The following is a 23,459-nucleotide window of genomic DNA, read 5'->3' on the forward strand; positions in this document are numbered from 1 at the left end:
ACACTTAGGCTAACACATCTTGGCAGAATGATGAAATTACAAGAGACTTTAGAATATAACCCATATAGATTTGATATTTGTATCTATAAAACAAAGAAACTAAATAATATGTTAAAAGATGTTAGAATGAAGCATGCTAAAATCGGTGGGCAAAAGTTTGAAGAGAATCAGGACATTTGTCTAATCAACAAAGTACTTCCTACTATGATACTTATTCATTACAAAAATAAAAAAGAGTAATGCTACAAAGAAGAAAGTTGTTGCATATCATCTTAACCCAATGATCACACTTAGTGATGCTAAAATAGTATGTTTTCAGAATCCCAAAATGTCACCCCAAGACATTTATTAACTCCCATGGGAGAACAGTAATTTTACAGAGGATAAATGGACACCACCTCAACCCAGTGGTAAAGGTTAACATCATCATTAAGAAGACATAAGGATATCATGTACATCCCTGAAATGATGTACTATGGGGGACACATCACTTATGTGGATTTCTGTTAAAAATGCATTACTTCAAACATAATTATGAGGAAATATCAGACAAACTCAAATTGAGGGACATTCTACAAAATGAATGACAAGTATCCTTCAAAAGTATCAAGATCTTGAACAACAAGGAAAGAGAAAATGTTACAGACAGGAAGAGTTTAAGGAGACATGACAAATAAATGTGTGACCTTGCTGTAGATTCTAGAACAGAAAAAGGAAATTAGAGAAAAAACTGGTGAAATCTGAATGAAGTCTATAGTTCAGTTATTTCTATTGTATCAGTGTTAATTTCCTGGCTTTGATTATTATACCTTGTATAGATGTTAACTTTAGGGAAGTTGAGTGAAGGATATCTGGGCACTCTATGTATTACTTTTGCAATTTTTCTAAGTTTAAAATTATTTAAAGATTAAAAAGTTAAAAACAATTGTGAGGATGAACGTGAATAAGGAAAGTGAAAGAGCTTGTAATACTTAGCACGTGCTAAGCACTTAATGAACATTTTTCCTCTAATGACTATCATATTAAAGTTCCTTAAAAGTGCCACATATTGGGGTTACATCAAAATCTTTTAGAAAGGGTGTTGAGAGTTTTGCCAATTCAATTATGGTATAAAATAAGGGATGAAAAAGAAGGAAAGGGTGAAGAAAAGCAGAACAAAGCCCATACAATTTAGCTATGAGCTATATCTATAGCTCTAAGATGCTTATTAAATCTGGGCAGTAGAAATATTACTTAATCCCCATTTTATAGATGCAGAAACTAACAATCATGTATATAGATCTAAAATATGTAATACATTTTAAACTACCCTCGGCAATAAGTACTATTACTATATCTTCACTTTATAGGTGAAGAAATTGAGTCATAGAGGTTAAGTTCTAAGTTCATAAGTATAGTAGGTAGTAGTGCCCAGATTAACAGCCACAAAACCTGACTCTAGGGATTATACTCTTAGGAATTATTCCCTATTATCTACAGATTATACAGCTTCTATGAACTCTGGCAATGTACTTTTTGTTACCACAAAACCATAGGGTGTTCACCCTAATAATTTTTCTACAACATTCACAAGTCAGTTCAGATCTTGTATTTTTTATTTCTTTCTTAAATATTCTTTTTTTGGTTTTATCATAGTGAATTTCAATTTTTGAATTTCATCATTTTCCAAGGTCACTTAGATATCTAAGCAATGAGAACTTGAACAAGCCAAAGCGACTATTTTATCTGCGGAACTGATATGGCAACACTTGCCTTATCTACCCCTGACGTTTGTGTGAATATTAAATACATTAATGATGTGTTGGAAAAGATTTTATACACTGTGGAGAATCATTTAATGTATGTGAAAGTATGCTTTTATTGTCACTGGTGATCATACACCTTAAATTTAGCAGTGTATTCTAATTAAAGAATATACCTTTTCACGTATTTATTAACAAGCTGATAATACTGTCACTATCTATATGCTTCCTCACTTGGTTCCAAGCATATTGGCCCTCTGAAAGTTCATGCTACTGCACTGAACTTAGTACATTATGCTATTTCTTATTTGGGGTCTTTATATTCTTACTCCTGTTTGAAATTTGTTTCTCTGATTGTTTTCTTTCATAGCTAGATATTCATATTTTTCAAGTTTTATGTCCTTGGACAGTCATTTTGACAATTATTATCTAAAATGGGATATGTACCCCACATTCACTTTCATGGTATGCTCTCTGACCATTTTTAATGAAACTTGTCTTCAGTGCCTAACAAAAGTTTAGAAAAAGAGTTAGTGTTCAGTAAATATTTATTGACTGAATAAATGATAATGAAAATTAGAAGACTATCTTATCTCTTTTCTTTAATCTAACTTTTAAAAACTGTCCTCTATGGGAACTCAGTAGCCCAGTTAAGCAGCATTGTATCCTCCTAGCCAGCAGGACCAGACTTAGTATCTCATTTCTAAAACCTTTAATTTCCAGAAACTTGGGTGATTGTTTATTGGATTCTCTATATTTGTGAGGAAAACAGGAACTTTTGAAAAATCTTAGAGAATTTTTTGTGAATCAACACTTTCTGTGCATGCTCTCTCTATGCATTTCCATCAGTGCTGATCAATGGAACTTTCCATAATGACATATAAATTCTATACCTGCACTGCCCATATACATTTGAAATGTACCCAGTGAGACCGAGGAAATGGATATTAAATTTTATTTAATTTTAGGAATGCGTGGTGGCATAGGGGTTAAGTCTTAGCACCATCAAGCTATCATCCATTGTTGTGGCCTGAGTTTGATTCCCAGCCAGGAAACTAAACCAAATATGGGACAGCAGACCTCTCCTGTCTCACCCGCTGCTCCCCTCAGCAGTGTATTTCAGTTGATCTGCCTGTTCTGCTCCCTACTCTGTCTCTGGTAAATTCTCTCACCCCCTGTACCTGTGTCCTACACCCAAGTTCTTGTATGCATAAATAAATAAGTCTTTAAAAAATTATTTAATTTTAATTAAAACAGCCACTCGTGGCTAGAGAATGGTGTGCTGTATAACACCATTACTTAATTTCCTCTCTCAGAGATATGAGATGATAAAGTCATCAGTGGTCGAGAAAAGCTAAAAGTTTGGGATCCTCTGGGTAGTGACAAGAGTTATGGAGGAAGTTAGAACAAGGATGACTTGCTTATTCTATGGTCAGAAAAGTTTTATATTAGATTTCAAAAATAAGAAAATTAAAATTTGTTGCTTAGATTAAAACTGAATAAATGATTCAGGTGAGAAGGTATGAATTCTGTCATAATTTGGCACAGACTATAATATATTACACAGTGAATGAAAGTACAAATAATATTCACCTTTAGGTTTGGGAGGGAGGATATTTTCTTTATTTAATTTAAATCAAATTTTGATATATCTTTCAAAAGCATTCAAAATGCTACATATTTTCAAGTCCCTTATTTTTATTTAGGTTCTAAAAACACAGGTTTTTATTTAGGTTCTAAAAATTCAGCTCAACTTAAGGTAGACTTAAATACACAGTGTAGTCTGAACTGATTTTCAGAATAATAAAAGGCCTCATGAAACTTTTTGCCCCAAGAATTGTCATTTTAAATTCTCAGCAGGTCTGTCTGTCATTTAAATCAGGCAGTATACAATTTTCCATTACATACACACACACACACACACACACGTATGTGTATATATGTATGTATGTATGTATGTATGTATATATGTATGTGTGTGTGTATATATATCTATATATCTATATCTATATATCTCCAGCCTCTCCTTTTGCTTTGTGGTCTGCCCAGCTCCAGTTTTTAATCTCGTTCTCCAGTACTCTCCTAAGCTTCTTCTTTTTACTAAAAATTATCCAATTTATTTTAAAGATTAAAGATTTTTTTTAAAAGAAAGATTATCTAAAATTTGCAGAGAAGCTAATCAGAATATCATAAAAATGCCAGTGAGCACATTACCTGATGAATAAACACTGGTTATTTTTAAAGGCATTAGGAGACAGATCACTATTAGCACACAGATCACTTGTGGCAATATCCAGTGGCTTTGGGAAGTGATTGGGATTTATGATAGAAAATGAGGGGAAGAGGAAAGAAAAAAAATGTTCACCTTCCTTTCCTTTTCATTTCCCTCCTTTCATGCCCTAAATTTAGAGGCAAAATTAAAGTTGGGAGGAATAAAATGCAGATTTTGTCTCATTTGTTACACTAGACTTGAGAGCATCAACACCTTTCTATAGACATCAAACTGTTAAGAAAAAGTGACTTATTCTTGTTTGAATTTTTATTTTTTGAGTCTTTAAAAATACCCAATTTCAAACCTATGCTTTCATACTATTTGTCTAACAAACTAAGGAAACTGTAATAACATTTTAAAATCACTAAAATTCTCTAGATAACATTTCATACTTGGATTATATCTTCTTAACAATGCTTACTCTTGTATATTCTGCAATGCTTGTTATGCTTTAGGGAACTCATGAATGGACAACACCTCTATACACTCTGTAACCTCCTCCAGTCTAACATATCAATGCCAACATCACCAACCAAGCAGTTTTGCTAAGTCGGGGAGTAATAGAGAATATGATTATAATCATCACTTTGCTTGTAAGCTGTAATCAATTAAAGCAGATTTTATGATTAAAAAGAAACAATTCCAGATTAAGTAAGAACTAATAGAAAGGTTAATATGGGATTGGTTAGTCAAAAATGGAAAAAGTAGTTTGTTGCTCAGGCTGAATTTAAAACAGGCATATTCAAATCATGTAGCTCAAGAGGGCAATACAAGATTGAATTGCACACATTCAACAAATTATTAAAAAATTAGACTACAAAATTATGATAAATTGATATGCAACATGTGGTATTTCTCACATCTACAACATAGGTTATATTTTCTAGAACAAAATACAATTTTTGTTAGCACAGAAAACACAAATTTATGTTCTAGAAATTTTCATCTGTAGAGAACTTTGATGTAACAAGGGAATATCAATTTTTGATATGAAAATTTAACTTCAGTGAAACTTTAAAACATGAATGAAAAACACTTAACTTTCTCATGATCAAAGCATTTGATTTTTAAACTGAATATTCCCCTGATTATATTTTACATACATTTTAATTGATATACCACAGTATATCAATTGTCATTTGGGGAAATTACAAAGTGAAGCTTAAATTAGATTAAAAAAAGAATTGGAAATCTTTATTCCTTCTATATATGACCCAATCCTTTATTTACAAGAATATGGTAAAACAAAAAAGCAAACTCCCAACTAACTATACTATTTCCCAATAATTGAGCATGTTGAGACAAGGTTTCCTATCTTTATTTAGTTTTTACAGAGGATCTTGAGAGGAAAATACTTAAAGGAAAATACTTAAAATACACATGCACATCATTCTCCTCCAAGACAAGCGAGCCCTATATCTGGTTGCCAATTCTTATGACTTGTGCAACATGCACATGTATTACTTTATTGCTCAATAATGAATCTGCTTCTAATACATTTGAGTAACAATTTCATAAAAAATGCACAGACCTTTCTCTAAAGAGTTCTAAGTGAGCTTACTGATATATCCAATCAATGCTCCCAGCTTCTTTAGATGGCAGACAATACTGAGTATGCAAGTAAGGAGAGAGTTTGTAAATTCCAGCTCTAGACAGATTAAATTCTTAAAAATCAGTAACATGCCAAGTTGCACAGAATACACAATCTACATAGTTACTACTCAATAAATATGATAATCATAAAACTCATAAACTCAGTTAAGTCTCTGTCAGTTAACCTGGGTTCAGATCAAAGTCAGTGTTTACTAACAATTGACTGGAGGTTGGATATTAAATAGAAAAAAAATGGTCTTGTCTGTTATCTTAATTTTGCCAACAACAAACCACATGGAGTTTTGAATCTTAACAGGGTAATGCTTTTATCAGGAGAACAGACTCAGGACCTGGAAATTAAAGCCAATTATTGATTTAGTTTCCTAAGATTTATACGTTTCAGACTATTCAAAAAAAAAAAAAAGAGAAAAAGAGATTCAAATGGAAAGTTTATGAAAAGGATTTAAATTAATCAGTTTCAAACAACTGTTATGTACAATCTTTTGGAAATTAATTTGCATAATGATAATCTACACGTGGTAGGGTTCAAATTATTTAAATGACATTATATTTCAGTATTTAGTCTTGCTCCACCACTGCCTTAGCAGTGAATCCTTATGAAATGTAATGCAGCTAATGAGGTAGCTTTTTAACTGAACAAACTGACAGGCCCCATATCTGCAGAGGCAGCTTGAAACTGTGCCCAACCTCTTGGCTTCCCAAGAGGCTTTTCAAAATTCAATAAATAACATCTGTAGGCGATGTTGGGTGCAGACCTAGCAGAGTGCGTCATAACACTGTGCTGGCAGAACAAAGAAACCATGACGACTGCCAAGTTTCCATGGCAACTGCTGCGCGGCTCTGAGAGTATAATAGCACATCAATCACTGTCCAAAAGAACTTCATTATCAGCTAGAAAAAACCTTTAGGATCTGTTTAGTGTGCAATTGTGGGTTAACTCACCTCAAAGCCTTGCTCTCTAGCAAAAGTGGCAGCTTCCTGGAAAAAAGAAAAGAACAGTTAATTATAAAGTGCTAGGTAATGAAGAAATAATCCATTTTGAAACTCATTCAAAGAGTCTTCTTTTTACACAATTATCTCAATATACCCACATAGTTTAATTTTTATTCTTATACCAAAAAAGATTTTTCCCTCGACATAAAAAAAGGCAGCATAATGTCAACACACTTTACAAGTTGGAATAAAGAAGATGCAGTGCATGTTTTTACTGTAGCTGTCACAGTGAGTTCAGGTGTTTTGACCTCAGCAAAGAAAGACAATCATCTGAGACCCAAGGAACATGCTGGCGGTTATGTTTTTAATTAAAACAATATCTTTCAGAAACACTATAGAGAAAAATGTCTCTAATAAATGTACAGAAAATCATCACTTTGCAATCTGATGAAATTTATTAAGGCAAGGATCATCAATGGATGCTAAATTCATAAGGTAAGAGGATGACGGGGAGCAGGAATCAAAGTATCATAGATTATATGCTAGTCACAGGGCTCTAAGTACAGCTTTATAGTGGAAGGTTCAAGCTGTCATCACCTTAACCCAGTGATCGATCCTTTCACTTATCATCACTGATAATGGGTTCACCAAATATTCTGTGCCTTCAGTTGTGATGTAGCGTAAAGTACACTAAAACCTATAAAGTTTTCTAATGAAAAAATTTTAACATGAATTAATCAACACTTAATTCACTAACTTGCAATCTACAGGAAATATAGAGACCAGGGGAATGAGTTAAATGATACACAAATGGACAAATCCATAAGGTAGGACATCCTACAGGATAAGTAGCTTGGTTTCTTTAATAAGTCAGTTTCATAAAGTGAGGAGGGGAAAAATGATCAAGAGCAATGTACAAACCTCAACAGAATCATGTTTTGAACATAGCAGCTATAAAAGACATTTTTGGACAATGAGAAAAATTTGAAAATGGAATGACATTATTAGGTACCAATCTGATAAGGTAAATGTTCTAAATTCTTAGAGGTATATTTTGAAGTATTTAGGGACAAAATGGCATGATTTATATAATTTGAATTCCTTTAGAAAAAAGTGAAGCAAAATGACAAATGTTACCAACTTTTAAATCTAAACAGCTACAGTATTTCTTTTTTGCATGTTTGAAAATTTGTACAGTGAATAGTCCAAAAAAAAAACAACCCACCCCTATTTCACTTTGATATAAGATGACAGGATAACAAAAGTTGTACATTATACAAGTAGTTAAAATTTCACTATACAATATTTTTCTAGATAATACATATCTCAAGGGCATAATATGATGAACATTATTGTATGTCCTTACATCCTTGGAACATGTAATCAAGTGACAAAAACACTTCTGTGTAATCAAACCCTTTCCCTTTAATCTTTGCTTTGTGCACATATTTTAATTTTAAGATTGATATAGAAAATGGAGGCAATATTACTTTTCAACTCCATTTCCCTCTTGAAAATGAGAGAGAAAAAAAAACTGCAGACAACTGTCAAGAGTCTCTACATCTTAACTTACATTCTTCCAAAATTATCTTTGCCAAGAGATATTAATAGAAGGATGGGATTTCAGCCTGAGTAGTGAGCAGATCCAATTCAACTAAAACGACTGCTGCACCCAACCATGTAAGGCAGAAAGTACAGTTATGTCTCCAGCATGGAATTAAGTAATATCTACATGTTAAGAAAAACACTGTGGGGAAAATGTGTGTACATGTTACACACATGTATTAGTATACATGCAGTGTATGAATAATATATAGATTTAGAGAATATATTTTGAGGATTTGCAAAGGTTGAAATAGATGATTACAGCTGAATATTGAAGTTAACAGAAAGTGATAAGCTAAGAGTACAACTCCTTAAGCTGTTCTCTAGAGAAGCATAAGTTTGATTGAGTTGCTTTTAGTTGGTTGTAGATTAAAAAAGTTGAATTATGATCTTGACAATTGGTGCAAGCAAAAACTACTTAATAAATCTTGCAGTCCTAGATGTCAGGGAAAAGAATAAAGTTCAAAAGATAACAATGTAGAGTTTTTCCAAGCTGTTTAAATACAAGAATTAACCAAAATAATTTTTATATGAAAAAGACAACTGAGAAACTCTGCTAGAACAATTTGTGTGGAAGGAACTTCTTCATAGACACAAGAGACTTGGAGGACAATGAGATAAAGTTAATATGAAGAATCTTTATGATTAAAATTGCACTGACATAAAAATTCAAAAATTAACATATAGTAGTTAAATCGCTTTCACAATGGCCAGTTTTGCCCACACATTTTATGAAGCAATTAACTGTGATGTGTCCAGGTATAGTAGAACTGACTAACTGCAAGAAAACACAGATCAGATAATTATTCTTTAAGGAAACCAGGCTCTATAGTACTTCCACATCTGTAAACTATTCCAAATGCCCACATATTTCTCACTATGAAAGGACATGATGAAGAAAAGTCAACTAAATTTTCTATCTCAGCGTCTCCTCACACAAGTTTGCAGAGTTGTGCCCTATCACTGAAAAACTAAGCACTTGTTCCTAGGTTTAGAAAGATCTTATCTTCTAACTTCCTCCCACCTTCCTTTGATCTTGGGCTTGTGCCCCCAGTCACTCCATTAGAGAAGGCAGCTGGCTCACATCATTGCAGACTTTCCCACAGCTAACCTCTGATCTAAAGGTGTTTGTAGATACAATGATGGAACAACATTTATTTTTCCCTTTCAGCAAAACAAATAAAACAACATAGGGAAACAGTTTGACCCAGTAAGAATTTTAAGCAGAATTTTCATCCTCACATTCACTGCATGCACTAGCAGAAAGAAAAAGCTTTAGGTCAGAAAGCAGGGAAGGAAAAAAGGGCACAGACAGTAGGTAGAAGAGTAAGGCAGGTTCCAAATATCAGGGATAATTTCAAGTGAACTGATCACACTAAATTGAAAAGGACTTTTTGGTGTGCCTTCTCAGTAAAAGTGAGAAAAGAAAACAAGCAAGTCCCCATCTGTGCTGCCCCAGGGCGCCACGTACTGAGTTTCACAAATCTAATGAAGCAGTCAGGTTAAAATCCAACCACAGAGTGGATGTGACATGTGGAGAACGGCTAGGGTTAGAATTGAGAAGCAGGGCGGTTCCTGATGCAGGTGATTATCCATGTGATAATCATTATATTTACAGGCTTTCCATTTTAGATCTAACATCAAAAATCACAAAGGAGGAGGGATTAAGGAAATAAACAACTGACACAGAGGCTTTCCTGCTCCCCTGAGAGTGTAGCACTTTCATTCATGCATGACAAGCAACACAAGCAAAACCAAGCAGGCCAGGAAAGAGTATTTCTGAGAAGGCTGGATTTCACATTAACGCTTCTTTCCATTTTGATAACTTTCACTATTATTCAGTTTCTCAGACGGAATCAGTTCCCATTGTTGTCTACGCTATAATACAGTATCATTTTTTGGTTTACAATGAATGATACTCACATAATAAGTCTTTTACAACAACAAAGTCATTTTTTCTTTCCTGGAATTGAATGTTGTGAATAAAATGACATATAATTAAAGTCTTAGACTCTCATCTACACCAAGCTATTTAGGATTTACAGTAGGCTTGCTGCTTCACCGACCAGGCTAAAAGGGTGCTAGTGAAACAACATCCAAGTATGAATTGAGGGTTTTTTTAAGGGTGAAATTCATGGTTAATGAAAACGATGAAATACTTACATTAAGAGCTATTTAAGGGATTAGCAAGGCACTATTAAAAGGCACAATCCTCAGATAATACAGGAAGGGAAGGAGAAACTCAAGTACGTGTTTGTGTGTATTAAAGACAGCTATTTCCTTTATATTCGATTGAGGGAGAAAACTACTTTCTTTGCATTTTGTCTGATGATGACGCCAGCTATTATTTATAAAGTAGAATGACCTGTAATTAACATTAAACTAAAACCATAACTTGTGCATATTCTCCCCCCCCTTTCAATAATGTTTATGAGATAATGTTGGTTCACAACATTCTATTTGCTTTAGGGATTGTAGGTTCAAACATCTACAATGTATGTTTTCACACCATGCCCACCACCAAAGCCCCAATAATCCTCCACCATGCTCCACGGGGTCCCCTTCCTACAGGACTTAACAGAGAGAAGTTCCACTTTAGGACCAAAGAAAGCAGTCATCTGTCCCAAACAAACTACTTGCCACTATTGTGGCAATAACCTGACAGGAATATCCAAATATTACCACAATTAAAAATAAACAAAATAGTTTTATATGACTGATAATGGCAACCTTTGCTTCAAGAGATTAGGATATATTCTGCATAAAATTCATTTTTTGGCATCAAGTTTAGTTTCAATTTATAATGACTTTCATTATTATGAAGCAATGATTATCTTAGTGCGTTTACAGTAAAATATTTGAGTTGTGCTGGAATCCTCAGGTGAGAAACATTTCACCGAGTCAAAGTGCAGTATCATTAAAAGGTCTGCAACAGCCAAAGATATGATATACTGCTAAGTCATACTAATATTTAATGATAATGATCTACCTTCTGTTTATTTTTTTTTCACATAACATAGACTTAGATTGTTTAATATTTCCTCAGGTTATTCTTCACATTATGAATTAACTTTTCTTTAAGCTATCTATAAAATGTTTCATATGCTTTCTTATTAGTAATGTTAAACTATTTTAAATTTTACATTATTTTAGATGAAGAAAATTTTTGATTCGTAAATAAAGTAAATGAAGACTAGAGAAAATGGTTAAGTTAAACAAGGGGGGCCTCCCTGGTGGCACAAGGGGTTAAGCACCGTACTATGAAGCAATCCACAGACTCTGCAGCAGGAGTTCGATCCCTGGCCATCCAGGGAGCAACCCACACATGGGGCAGCAGACCTCTCCTGCCTCACCTGCTTCTCCCCTCAGCAGTGTATTTCAGTAGAGCCACCTGTTCTGTTACCCACTCTGACTCTGGTGAATCTTCTCACCAACCCGCCCCCGTCTGCATCTCTGGCCTGTACCCCAGCTCTTGTATGCATAAATAAATAAATCAATCTTTTTTTTTTTTAAAAAAGTTAAACAAGGGCTTGGGAATCACCTTTTATTAATAAAAATTAGATAAACAAAATATAAAAATTATTGCTCAAAGTGACTAAAAAAATAAGCAGCCAAAACTAGGTGCTTTTTTTTTTTTAAAAGAATATACTTAACCCTTTCTCAGAGTTGTTTATTAGCTAATGTGTTTATTTGAGAAAAGAGAATTTTTCATTAGCACTGTTAAGTATATTTAATGATGGTAACAAAAGGAAAAAAAAAAGGTAGGAATAGTGCTTCATCAAAATTTGATTTGCTACTTAGGCTAATTTAAAGAAAACCCAAGTTTTTTAGTTCCTGAATAAAATTATCAGGGAAATAGGCCTTTTTTGGAGTATTTTATTTATACTTTAACGAGATAACATATGCATGACTCAAAGGAGAAAACAGACACACATGAATTATTTTCCTTATCTCATTTGAGCCTCATAAGAATCCCATAAAATAGGTATTTTTCTAATCTCACAGATGAAAATATGAAAGGTTCACAGAGATTAACATGTCTAAGACCAAACAGCAGGCAATTGTCACACCTAGCATTTAGAGCTGAGGTTTTCTAAATAGTCAATGAACACTTCAATTCTTTTTGCCTGAAAAAAATATTTTGTGTTCAATTTTTGAAAGATATTTTTGCTGGGTAGAGAATTCTAGATTGACAATTTTTCTTTCATCATACCGAGATCTAGCTTGCATTGTTTCAGAATGCTATCACTCTTATTCCTGGTCCTGTGTATATGATGTGTCTTAAAGAAATAACTTGGCTGCTTTTAGGATGTTTCTCTTTATCATTGATTTTATGCAATTTGAGTATGATGTTCATTGTAGTTTTTTCATATTTCTTTGGTTTATTGTGCTTCTTGGATTTGTGGATATGTAATTTTCATCAAACTTTTAACACATTCAGACTTCCTTACTTCAAATATTTTTCTGTTTTTTTTGTATCCTTCAATGGACTCTAAATATGTATATTAGGTCAACTGAAGCTGTCTCACAGCTCAATGATGAACTATTTTCTGTATTTCTCTTTACTAGGCTTATGCTTTCCTTTATCATCTTGAAATATAGAATATATTTAGAAATGCTAATCCTAACTAATCCTATCATCTCTGTCATTTCTGAATTCATTTTTATTGACTGATATTTCTCCTCATTATGGGTTTAATTTTTCTGCCTTTTTCATGCCTGATAGTTTTGACTATATGCCAGACTTTATGAATTTTATATTTTGGGTGCTGAATTTTTCTGTAGGCATTTTTGAGGTTTATTCTAAAATTTCGAAAGGTAAAACAGTGCATTTCTTAGAATTTCTCCACGTTGTTTATTGTGTGATCATAAAATATGATCAGTCCTGTGTGAGTTTGGGAAATGTTCCGTCTTTTCCTTTCCAGTGGTTTTATCTCTGGCTGTGAGTAGCTTCTTTAAATACACATACTAATTATTAATCAGCTGAAGACTCCAGGAACCTGCTTCAGATATCTAGAGTGCATACTGTATTGGGTATAGCCGTCTCTTTTCTGGTATTCTCTCTTGCAAGTTCTAACCTCTTTGACCTCCTTAATGCTCAGCTATTTCAATTCAGTTGGACCACTGAGTGTGGAATCCCAGTTCCTGCACTGAAGACTGGAAATTGTTTTGACTGAAAACCAGGCAATTGTAGGGACTCTCTCATTTGTTTCCATTCTCTTAGGGATTACCATCCGGTGCTGGTTGCATCTGATGTTTGAAAATTGCTGTTTTATGTTTCATCTGTTTATGTTCTGCAGTGTTTTAGGAGGGAGAAAAACCTGGTACCCTTCAGCAGAAGTCCAGGGTGGATCCATCTTAAACTATAGATCCTAAAGTATCAGGGCGTTTTTGGTAAATCTGTAACTACCCACTTATTGGTTTAAAAAACATCAGGTCAAAGACAATACAGATTTACCACTGATGTCTCATTGTACAAAAGATACAGTCCTCATAGCTGCTGTACTAAACCATAAACATTTTACCTTAGAAGCAAGCCACATTCAAAATCCTCTGAGAATAATTACTTAATTCTAAATACTCTTTCACTATACATACTATACATATCCTATATTATTGTCATTTTCTAGCTTTTTGTCTTACCAACTAGAAAACTCCAGATAGCTAATAAAATTTTTCCTGGTCCTCTTTCGCAATCAATAGAGGGCTCTACTACAGTGTATAATCAACACATTATAGGACAAATTCAGTTCACCACCTGTTTTTACAGATAAAGCTTTACTGGAAAACAGCAATGTCAGTCCTTTACATATGGTCTATATTGCTTTCATGATACCTCAGCAGGGTTGAATAGTTCAACAGAGATCACACTGCCTGTACTTTTATAGAAAAAGTTTGCTAACCCTTGCAATATACTATTACCAGGATATTTACAAGCTTCAAAACATACTTTTTTCTTCTTTATCAAATTACCAGTAAAGAACTGAAGGCCTATAAAGAGCAGGCTCAAGCCTGTTAACCTTAAGATAAGTAAAATGTATAGCCTTTGATAGGCATTATTTCGTTCATTCACCGGCAAAATAACCTAAAAACCAAATAACTTACATTATTAAAAAGACAGTAAAAGATAAACAACCAATCCTTATTTATTTCAGATACATGTTTACACAGGACAATGTAAAGGGCATTACTGATCAATGCTTAATATTAGATGAAAAGAGGAAGGGAAGGCCTCATATTGGGCAAGATCACTATTTTTATTAAGTGCCTTTCTAATAACTCCTTTCAGCTCAAAATTATATCAATGTCCTTTATATTTTCCCTACTTCATTCATGATGCTTCCCAATTGTCAAGGTGTGATAATCATTACCATAGAAATTCCATTCTTCAAGTTTACTCCATTGGCTCTAACATCCTTCTCTGGAAGTTTTAAAAAATTAGTTCTTAGAAAATAAGTCAAAAACAAAAAGAAAACAAACAACATATAATACATACAAACATATAGTGTAGAACTTTTTTCTGAACTCAGGTTGAGCAAAGTGGCAAGGGAAAGGAATGAGAAATGGTGGAGTAATAAGGATGTTAAAGAGAGAGCACCAGTTTCTAGATGATTGACCCTAAGCATAGAACCTGGTAAAAAAATTTGTCTTTTTTTTTCCCTCTTGCTTTTTTTGAGGGAGAAGAGAGGACAGAATTGGAAAGTCACAACCTATCCCAAAGATTTTGAAATTCCAGTCCAAATAATATCATTCGCAGTCCAAAAATATTAATGCATGAAATTTAAAATGGAATTTATAGGATAGACTACACTGTGAAATAGTAACAAAATATAGTGAAAACAGAAAAGCATTTAGTCTCCCATATGTACAGTAAAAAAAAAAAAAAGTAATTTCTTTCCAGGTCAGAATTTTAATATACATACATATAAAGATACACATAAAATGCATTCCATCCAAATATTAACAATAACAAAATTTTTTTCTTCTTACTGACTCACAGTAATTATGCACAGAATATACAGACAACAATGCTGCTGTCTTAAAAACAAATCCATTATAGACACACTTAAAATTTTCACAATGGCTGATAAGGACAACCATGGAGGTAACAATCAACACAGATGTCTTCAGGAAAAAAAGCAGCAAAAACATGAAACTACAAAGTCAAAGGAAAAAAATCTAATTTGCATGAGAAAGAAATCAGTTAAATGTACGAATCAGACTATTAAAAAATTCACAGAAAAATGATAGAAAACAACCAACAGAGCATGTAGTGGGTATTCCATAAGTGTTAAATTGAAAACATGATTCACTTACTATTGCTGTATGAAAAAGAAATGTTTGGAAAGATAATGAAAACTTCTGAAAAACTTATCTTACATTTGATAATGAAATGATAGCCAATCATCTTAGTCTACAAACCAGAAATCAAGAAATGTCTATCTTTCTACCTCACAAACATTTTGTCAGAATCTGAGATAACCCACTACCTAATCCTAGTGCTTGCCTGTGGTATTTTGTAGTCTCCATGACAATGGATGTGTTTTCCCTGGTTATCAACATACTGGGATTTGAAGACAATGCAGCAGAGAGACAGTGATTGGACTAAAAGAACGGATTTTGTTAATAGAATTTGAACTTATAAAATGATTGGTTTCCTTAAAAAGTGACTGTGACTGGGCTGAATGATGGGATTTTGTTAAGAGAAATTTGAACTTACTGTGCAAAGTATTACAAATTGGTTTGCACCTGCATCCACCTCAGAAACTGTTTCCTCATTGGTCACCAATCTTTTTTTTTTTTTTTTAAGATTTATTTATGCATACAAGAGCTGGGGTACAGGCCAGAGGTGTGTGTGGGAGGAGTGTGTGAGAAGATTCACCAGAGACAGAGCGGGGAACAGAACAGGCAGACTAACTGAAATACACTGCTGAGGGAAGCAGCGGGCAAGACGGGAGAGGTCTTCCGCACCATGTGGGTATCACCCTGGCCGGCCGGGAATCGAACTGGCGCTGCAGAGACTGTGGACAGCTTCACAGCACTGCACTCAACCCACTGTGCCACCAGAGAGGCCCTGGTCACCAATCTTTTTTCTTGACCTTTTTGGGCATGACTGTTCCTTTTCTCAGGGGAGAAAGATTTCTGTATAGTCTAATAACTAGGAATATTTTAAGAAATAAAATGAGTACTCATTTTCTTCTCTCTGAGGTTTAATTTCAGTCCTTCTTTAAATTTTATGCATCACCAATTACTCTTCATTTCTTGACTAAAAATCTTCCCTCCTTTAGGTCTTTTGTCAATTTCCCCTCACTCCTGCAAATTCAAGCTCTCTTGTTTGGCTCTTCCAATTCTAAAGAATAATTTAATAGGTAAAAACTGAGAGTTTATTGATGTTTTGAAGTCTGAGATTTCCCACCTTCTCTTAGAAGTTCTCCTCCTTACTCCCTCTACCCCACTTTGCATAGCTTCCTTCTCTTTCACTTTTATTGCTTTTTTTCTTTCTTTTTTGTGAAATTCCCAAAATATAATCTTTCTCTAGAAATTCAGTTATCAACTTTCTAATCTTTTCTCTCTGCGGTTTTTTTTTCTTTTGGGTAATTTTCTTTCAGTTGACATCATCATATCTTGCCTCATTTCCGGAGTCTCTTTGACATTTTCTCTATGCATCTGACAACTTCCAAATTCTACCAAGTCCATTTTATAAACATAAGGCAACAACTATAACCCTGTTCTTATTCCTACAGACACAAACATAGGTCATGTCTGTACTACCACTCAGCTTAGGTTGTGCTATAGCCTTTTTTTTTTTTTTAAAGACTTATTTATTTATTTATATAAGCACTGGGTACAGTCAGAAGTGCTTGAGGGTGAGAGAATTCACCAGAGCCAGAGCAGGGAACAGAACAGGCAGAACGATGAAATACATTGCTGAGGGGAGCAGCGGGTGTGGCAGGAGAGGTCTGCAGCGCCATGTGGGACCCTCACTGGTGGCCGGGGATCGAACTGGCGCTGTGGAAGCTGTGGGCAGCTTTGCAGCCCAGCACTCAACCGCTGTGCCACCAGGGGAGGCCCTGTACTATAGTCTCTTAACCAGTTTCTGATAACAGTTATACTCAGTGTGAATGCATCCTTGCGCATGACCATTAGATTCACCTGCCTAAATATCAATTCTGGTTAGTCTTTGCCCAGAAATCTACCTACTGCTTCCTGATAAGTGTCAGATCCATAGCCTGGCTTTTTACAGTCCTCTATAATCTAGGCCTACTTTTCCATTCTAGCCTGATCTTTTGTATTCCTTTATACATGTACTAGATGCCACTCAAACTAGAATACTTGCTATTCTCTGAACATGCCCCAGGCTCTTTTGCCTTCATGCTACCTTGCACATGTAGGCACTAAATGAATTAGAATATCCTTCAACCACCCTTGTCAAAATCCTACCAATCCCTTCAGGGTTTGTTCAGCCATATTTTGCTGAATGGAAGCCTTCTTGAATTGTTCATGGTCCCTCTTTCTCTACCTCCAAAAGTAACTTTCAGTATTGCAGAAGAGTTTTGCTCTATTTGTAAAGATTTCTTTTATGACAATTATGAGCAAACTGTATAGACATCTAATCTCCCCTACTGGATTATAAATTCTTAGTGCAGCAACTCTTTTTCATTTTGCATCCTTAAAGCCTCTAACATATTGCTCTGACTGAATAGATAATAAATCCTTGCTGATTTACCAAATCATAAGGACAAAGCACTTACCTACACTAAGCAAAAAAGAAATAGATTAACATAGGTTTGATTGTTTTTTTTTTAGTTCATACTTTATTTGTGGGATCAGAGGAGACTTTAGTGTTCTGTATATGTATCTGTTATGTTGTTTCTTATATTGCATTATAATTTATTTACATGAGCTATTTTTTTCCCCTAGATTGTGAATTTCATGAGAATGTTTTATATCATATCCTAGAACTGTGCTTCATACACAGTATGAACTAAATAATGTGCACTGGAGTGAGTTAGACTTCATTTTTTAAAAAAGATTTGTTTTTTTATGCATATAAGAACCGGGGTACAGGCCAGAGGTGTGTGTGGGGGGGTGTGAGAGGATTTACCAGAGACAGAGTGGGAAGCAGAACAGGCAGATTGACTGAAATAACACTGCTGAGGGGAGTAGTGGGCAAGACAGGAGAGGTCTGCTGAGCCACGTGGGTCACCTCCCTGGCCAGGGATTGAACTCACGCTGCAGTAGCTACAGATTGCTTCACAGTGCTGATGCTTAACTCCTTGTACCATGAGAGAGGCCCCTAGACTGATTACGTTAAAAGAATCTTATTTAAAAAGGTAAAAGAACTTTCTACCCATTTACAATGACATTTTGAAGAATGAGATCTAAGATTTGGCCAAAAACAGTAAATTGCTGGACTGATATTTTGTGAGGTTTTTTTACAATCCATTTCTTATGATATATCTATGGTTGTCTTGCCCTGGAAAGGTATTTAAAGAATTTTGACATTTCTCTCACTTCCAAGTATCACAAAAATAATCAGGGAGGGGACTCCCTGGTGGCGCAGTGGTTGAGCGCTGTGTTGCGAAGCTGCCTGCAGCCTCTGCAGCACTGGATCGATTCCTGGCTGCTCCCTGGCCACCGGAGGAGGGTCCCACAAGGCGCCTCTCCTGCCGCCTGCTGCTCCCCTCTGCAGTGTACTTCGGTCCTTCTGACTGCTCTGCTCCCCGCTCTGGCTCTGGTGAATTCTCTCACCCTCCCGCGCTTCTGACTGTACCTAGTGCTTGTATAAATAAATAAACAAATCTTTAAAAAAAATAATCAGGGAAATGGTTTCCTGAAAAATATCTTACTATGAATTTTTTTATTATAATTATATTTTCAAAGGTACATACGCAGTCAGATACATCAGTGGCAGACATTGAAAAACAAAGAGCAAAATAGCATAAGAACTATGGTAAGTGTCAAAAGGTTTCCCACAGAAGTTATAATTCTTTTAAAGCAAAAAATAAACCAACAAAAATAAGTAAACAAAACTATGAAATAACATCTTACATACAGATAAAATAACAGGGTAAAGACCTAACTTAGTTTGGGGACTTGGTAAGTTATCAACTAAGAATAATTTTACGACAAGCTACTATTTACTTTGCTACAATGTAAGATAATTAGAAAATGGAACAGCATGTGGGATAGAAACACAAGCCTAAATGAGCTTATAACCAGCAATCCATTATGGTATACTTCACAAGTTTAAAATCACACCTTTTTTCCTCTCTAGCAAATAAATCTAATATATATATCCAATGTCATCTATGCCATCTTTCTTTTTATTGCCAGTACACACATCATTATAGACACCATCACATGTGTATAACTCAAGACTCACTTCTAAATTTTCTTACTGTACAGGAAGGGATCACATACAATAAGTTGATCTTATGTGTTAAGTCTTCCAAGAACAAGATATGATTCAAATGGCAAAACCCTTTGAAAAAGAAATTAGGAATGTTTATGCTAACAATCCTAAAAATCTTGTTGTGAAAAAAATAATCTGAAATGATATCTTTAACTAACATGCATTATACTCCCAAACAAGGAAAGGCAATCTCTGATTACTAAGGGTAGATCAGAGGAGGTTTAGACACAACAGGGGCCTGAGTTGTGCTCACCACCTCAGCAGAACATGGTTAACTATGCAATATTAGATTAGCAGCAGCAGGGCTGAAGGCAAGGAGATTGGATTTAGGAGTGGATTGTTGTAACTTGGGGAACTCTGTCTCCTCCTCTACTTCAGAGTAACTCATTGTAACTTTACCATGGTTATCCTTTACCTAGATAACCAACACTTAACAAAAGTTTTGTAATTACATTTTTGTAATTACAGAATAATGTCTCTTTCTACTCTGTTACCTTCACACTATCCCCTGCTAATCAATAGGTGATGTTAATCTAGTTTTCTTATTTTGAATGGATGGCAAGAAAAGTGAAGAGTTTCAGAAAACAATGGTACATGCTTGAGAAAAAACTATATAAGCCATGGACATGAGAGAAAGCCAACAGTCTCAAGGCTTAAGGAACATCCTAAATCACTGATTGTTTTATCAGAGACAGTATCTGGAAGCACAGCTGCCAGAGAAAGTGACATAATTTTCTATATAATTGTATAAGAAAAACATGCAGGCACATTAGTATCCCCAAAACAAAATAAATACATGTATATTCTGTAAGTATTTCCTAAACTGAGATTTGGTAATTGTAATAGATTCAGAGCAGGTGTTTAATAGTTGGCGAATCTCGTCTCCATGTAAACACCATAATAATATCAGCCAGAAACTACTGGAATGGCATGGTATGGTAGGACTTCTTTTGAGTGTGATGACTACGCAGATTTTTTATTATCTCTTGTAGAAATAAAGGGGGGGGGGTTTAGCAATAACAGTCCTCTGTCTGCTTCAAGAATTTTAGAAACCAGGGCCTCCCTGTTGGTGCAGTGGTTCAGCACTGGGCTGCAAACCTTCCCGCAGCCTCTGCAGCACTGGTTCGATCCCTGGCCACCGGGTAAGGGTTCCGCATGGCGCGCAGACCTCTCTTGCCACCCGCTGCTCCCCTCAGCAATGTATTTCATTGGTCTGCCTATTCTGCTCCCCGCTCTGCACTGGTGAATTCTCTCACCCTCCTGCGCTTCTGACTGTACCCAGTGCTTGTATAAATAAATAAATCTTAAAAAAAAAAAAAAGAATTTTAGCAACCAATGAACATATTAGATACCATTTATTTCTACAGTTAAATGGCACTCTTCACACTAACCTGATTAATTAAAAATAATAGGAAAATAAGATGCAAGCAAAATAAAATATCTAGAAAGATAGCTAATATTTTAGGTAAAGGTGTAAATAAAGGAGGACACAGAGGCATGGAAAATGAGAAGTGTGTCCTGAGAATACCAACTGGTTCAATTTGCCTGGATCATAAGGGATGTGCAAAGTGTTGAAATGCACTAAAATATGAAAGGTAGATTTAGTCTGTAATGAGTTAGGAGATTGAATTTAATTCAATTACCTATGTGGTAGGTAGGTGCAGGGAGTGAGGGATATTAAGGTTTTTGAGCAGGTAAGTGATATAATTAGGACTTCACTTTAATAAGATTAATTTATTCAGTAGCAATATGCAGACTGAATATAAAAGGGAAGACAGGTAAAGATTCTTAGGGGACAGATCAGAAAACAGGTGATAAATACAAAACATTTCAATGAATGAATGAAGTACAGAAATAAGTTCTAAGATAAACATAATATAATGAATTTTTAGTGAACAATCATCTTGTTTTCCAAGTTCTGTAAAATAATGATACAAAAACAAGGAGACCTGAGCTTGGAATCAAGAACCTGGATTCCTATCCTTACTTTTGTCTCTTACATTACCTCTAGTGTGACCTTAGAAAGACACAAACTCTCCTCAGCTCATCATCTTGAAAATGTAATATTTTCTAAAGTCATTCTAATTCTAAAATTCAAGGACCATAAAAATGATTTTTTTAGAAGGTCCCTTAACATCCAGTCAGACGACTATTAGGGAGGGCGCCCCTTAAGCAAAAAGTCCAGAGACTTTATTAAGAAATTACTGGCTTAAATCATTGAGTAATTTAAATGTCTGTGTTTTGTAATGCTATTTTTCTGTAAAAGGTAAAGTAACTTTTTAGAAGACAGGAAAAGATTCATTCCTTTTTTTCTAAAAGGCAAAATTCAAGAAACCTTTCGCCTTATTCATGGATATGTAAAACAAACCCTTGCCAAGAAAAACAAATTGTAAAATATGGAGGTTGGAAAATGTGAATCATCACTGGTATTAAAACCCACATTTAATAATTATGCTGCAGTTTCAAACTACTGCTGAATCCCATTAGGTTTAAACATAAATTCAACAAGAATTTATTATTTTAAAACTGGCATTTAAATGTATTAAGAAGTAGAAAAAAGAACCATTGGATAGAGAAGTGATTGTGATCAAAATGAAAAGGAGAAAATAAAAGCCATAAGGAGGCCAGAAGGTGAACGAGGATATAGAAGAAATAGGCTAAAACTGAGAGTGCTACAGTGATGATTCTAAGGCTAAAGTCAGAAGGCACGTGTTCAGAAATTTCTTCTATGTTATTTCCTTGCTTGGTGCAATTTTGAATTATACTACAATAAAAGATGAGACACCTGTCAATTAAAAGGCAGAAATTATTTCAGAGTTATATGCCAAGTTCTGAAGCATTTTTAGAACCCATGGATTATGTACCACACAACTAAAAATACACACTGAAATTGGATTTTATTAAACTGTCTTCTAATTTTTATTCTATCTTAATTTTTTTTCAAACTTTTTTTTTTTTTTTTAATTTATACAAGCACTGGGTACAGTCGAAAGCGCGGGAGGGTGAGAGAATTCAGAGCCAGAGGGGGGAACAGAACAGGCAGACTGACAAAACACACTGCTGGGGGGAGCAGCGGGCACGGCAGGAGAGGTCTGCATGCTGTGTGCCATGTGGGACCCTCACCGGCGGCCAGGGATGGAACCAGTGCTGCAGAGGATGCAGGCAGCTTTGCAGCCCAGCGTTCAACTGATGCACCACTGGGGAGACCCTATTCTATCTTAATTTTAATCATAGTCATTAATCTGAAAAAACAGAATTGCAAGTGGGGTATTATTACATTGTTCCTATTCCTACAACAAGGTTTATACTATATTTTTGATATAACCACTTGTTTAAAAGCTGCCAGTATAATAAGCAACATCTTTAATTGTTAAATTTTTTTCTCATTCTGTTATTAGGGACTAGCTATGCAAGTATTGTTTCATCAATTCAAAAAGCACATGTTAAGTTACATAGCAATGTTTCTGCAATACTACTAGAGCAAGGTTGAATTTTAAGAACTATGATTTGACTTTTCTGGCTTAACTACTTCCCCCTCCTGAACCCTTTTACTTTCACCCAACCTTCTGGCTCCCAGGGCTTTAAAACCATATTTTAAATAATTTAGGGCCCCACAAGTTCTTTATATACTTTTCCTCTTCATGCTACTGATATATAGCAATTTTCTTAGGGCCCTCAGGCAAAGAATAGGAAAGGAAAAGAGTAAAAAGAAAAAGTCAGTTTTAAAGGGCCAATAGAAAATATCTAAGACAGGAAGTTAGACCTCAGCTACTGAAGTTACCAGACTTGGCCAAGATTCTTGTGCTCCAGGAAGCAACAGAGTCACTGTGGCAGAAGATGGATGTTGTAGTGGGGGTGATGGCGGTGGAATTCCCTG

At 34.9% G+C, this 23,459-nt stretch overlaps 1 protein-coding gene across 2 annotated transcripts in view; it reads right to left on the reverse strand.

The window, feature by feature from the left end:
• Nucleotides 1-23,459, reverse strand: part of ADK (adenosine kinase) — a gene marked incomplete at both ends in the record, with an annotated part of 417,072 nt that overhangs the window by 70,909 nt on the left and 322,704 nt on the right. For both annotated transcript variants that reach the window (XM_084245203.1, XM_084245202.1), the window contains one exon: nucleotides 6,571-6,606. In XM_084245203.1, the coding sequence (XP_084101329.1) occupies nucleotides 6,571-6,606 (36 nt within the window). The remainder of the gene's footprint in view (nucleotides 1-6,570; nucleotides 6,607-23,459) is intronic.

Source organism: Talpa europaea (genome assembly GCF_964194135.1).
Source record: "Talpa europaea genome assembly, chromosome: 10".
Classification (NCBI taxonomy): domain Eukaryota; kingdom Metazoa; phylum Chordata; class Mammalia; order Eulipotyphla; family Talpidae; genus Talpa; species Talpa europaea.